The sequence below is a fragment of the Myotis brandtii genome, unplaced genomic scaffold (genome assembly GCF_000412655.1).
Source record: "Myotis brandtii unplaced genomic scaffold, ASM41265v1 scaffold627, whole genome shotgun sequence".
NCBI lineage: Eukaryota > Metazoa > Chordata > Mammalia > Chiroptera > Vespertilionidae > Myotis > Myotis brandtii.
This window is the reverse complement of record NW_005370397.1, coordinates 1,482,753-1,485,051: the sequence shown is the minus strand read 5'-3', so window position 1 is coordinate 1,485,051 and position 2,299 is coordinate 1,482,753. Positions and strand designations below refer to the sequence as shown.

The following is a 2,299-nucleotide window of genomic DNA, read 5'->3' as shown; positions in this document are numbered from 1 at the left end:
TGGGCATGTGCCCTTGACTGGAATCAAATCCGGGACCCTTCAGTCCTCAGACTGACACTCTATCCACTGAGCCAAACTGGCTAGGGCTTTCCAGATTTTTAGAAAGAGTGGAATGGAGGGGAAGAGACAGAGAGAGGGAAACATCAATGTGAGAGACACATCAATTGGTTGCCTCCTGCTGGGCCCCTACCGGGGACAGAATTGAACCTACAAATGAGATACAACATGCCCTTGACTGGAATCGAACCCATGACTCTAAAGTCCTCTGGCCGACACTCTAACCACTGAGCCAAACCGGCTACGATGACATTTTATTTTTAAAGTAAAAATTGACAACTAAAGCCATTCTTTTACTTTTTTTTTTCAAGTCATAACCAATTTTATTGCAAAAGGACCCTGTACACATTTATCAATTCTAGTACCTTAATAACTACCCAACAAGTCATTAACATACCGAAACATGTATCGTGAGAAGCAAGAAATATCACCCATCCCTTCTGCATATTAGCACCTTGTCACTCCTGAGCAAGTGCTCACATCACTGAAGTCTGTGAACAGTCACTTTTCGCATTCACCCTGAATGAAAGATGGAATGACCTAAGTACAAATGCAACATATTATAAACAATTTCTTACAAAAAAAGTCACAAATTAAACCAAAGTATTTTACAGAATTTACTACAAAACACCGTAAAAACTGCCTTCCCTTAGGCTCTCTCTCCCCGTATCCGGCGAGCCAACCGGATGTCTTTGGGCATGATGGTGACTCTCTTAGCGTGGATGGCACACAGATTAGTATCTTCAAATAAACCCACCAGGTACGCCTCGCAGGCCTCCTGCAGCGCACCGATGGCTGCACTTTGAAAACTCAGGTCAGTTTTGAAATCCTGGGCGATCTCCCTCACCAGCCTCTGGAAAGGCAGCTTCCGGATCAGAAGCTCGGTGGATTTCTGGTAACGGCGGATTTCTCGAAGCGCAACGATCCCGGGCCAGTAGCGTTGGGGCTTCATCACCCCGCCGGTAGAGGGGGCGCTTTTCTTGGCAGCTTCAGTGGCCAGCTGTTTGCGGGGCGCTTTCCCACCCGTGGATTTGCGGGCAGTCTGCTTGGTTCGGGCCATTTTCTTTCACTCAACGCCGAAGTCTTAGGCCGCTTCTTAGTCCGTGACGCCGCTCCTGCTGCCCGAGGAAGAGCCGCAGCCCAGGAGCTAAGTGCACGGACCACCCCAACGAATAACCAAACCGCTTCGCTTTTCTTTTACTTTTTTATATATAGTGAAATCAGGAAAGTTTCCTTTTTAATGTTAACTTGTTGCCAGTTTACTAGTTTACACACGATCTATTCATGTTTAATTTTAAACAATTAAGACATTCACAATTCTACTTTCTTAATTCATGACTTTGGTTGAGAATCATGCCAAGAAGTCCTCTGTTGTTGTTGTTAGCCTTTAAAGCAAAAATAAAAAGAGAAACCACATAAGGAGGAAAAGGTGGATTGATAAATGGACAGATTTAACTTCATAAACGTTAAATACATCTGTGTGTCAAAGTTTCATTGTCTTACAATGAAAAAGCTGTGAAATTGAGGAAAACATTTCCAACATAAAAGCACATTTCCTTAATATACAAAAATCACTCACAAATTAATAAGAGACGGCAACTTACCTTCTTTTCTGGCATGTTTTTCTTTGTCTCTGCTTCTGAATATTTCTGATCTTTAGATTTCCCTGTGAGAAGTTCCCAATATTGGCTACACATGGGAAGCTCCTGGGGAACTTTAAAAAATACTCATGGCTGCCTGGCTGGTGTGGCTCAGTGGTTGAATGTCAGGGCACATGTCTGGGTTTCGGGCTCGATCCCCAGTGTGGGGCACACAGGAGGCAGTTGATTGATGATTCTCTCTCATCATTGATGTTTCTGTCTCTCTCTCCCTTTCCCTTCCTCTCTCTAAAATCAATAAAAAACATATTAAAAAAATTAAAAACTACTCGGGTCCTACCCCAGAGGTTTTGATTTAATTAGTTTAGAGTGTGGCTTGAGAATGGCAATTTTAAAAGCTCTCCAGTTTATTATAATGTGTAGTTTGGGTGGACAACTATTATCTTGCTTTTTTATCTGAACTGACTCCCTGGTCTGCATCTTTATGCTCAAGGGCTAAGGTGACATTGCCATAACTGGGTTCATTCAAGCTTCTTATGATATCCATAAATAATTCTGCAAGTTGGGTTTCAAACTGGACATTTATATTCTCATGCTCTGTTCATATTTACATGATTGTCACATATAGGACAAGCATGTATTAG

At 42.5% G+C, this 2,299-nt stretch overlaps 1 protein-coding gene across 1 annotated transcript; it reads right to left on the bottom strand.

Annotated features, from left to right (window-relative positions):
- Nucleotides 1-613: 613 nt before the first annotated feature.
- On the bottom strand, nucleotides 614-1,254 carry H3F3A (H3 histone, family 3A). The gene has a single exon (XM_014528273.1). It carries the CDS (start codon nucleotides 1,115-1,117, stop codon nucleotides 707-709), a length of 411 nt encoding a protein of 136 aa, XP_014383759.1. The 5' UTR covers nucleotides 1,118-1,254; the 3' UTR covers nucleotides 614-706.
- Between the last annotated feature and the right edge of the window lie 1,045 nt (nucleotides 1,255-2,299).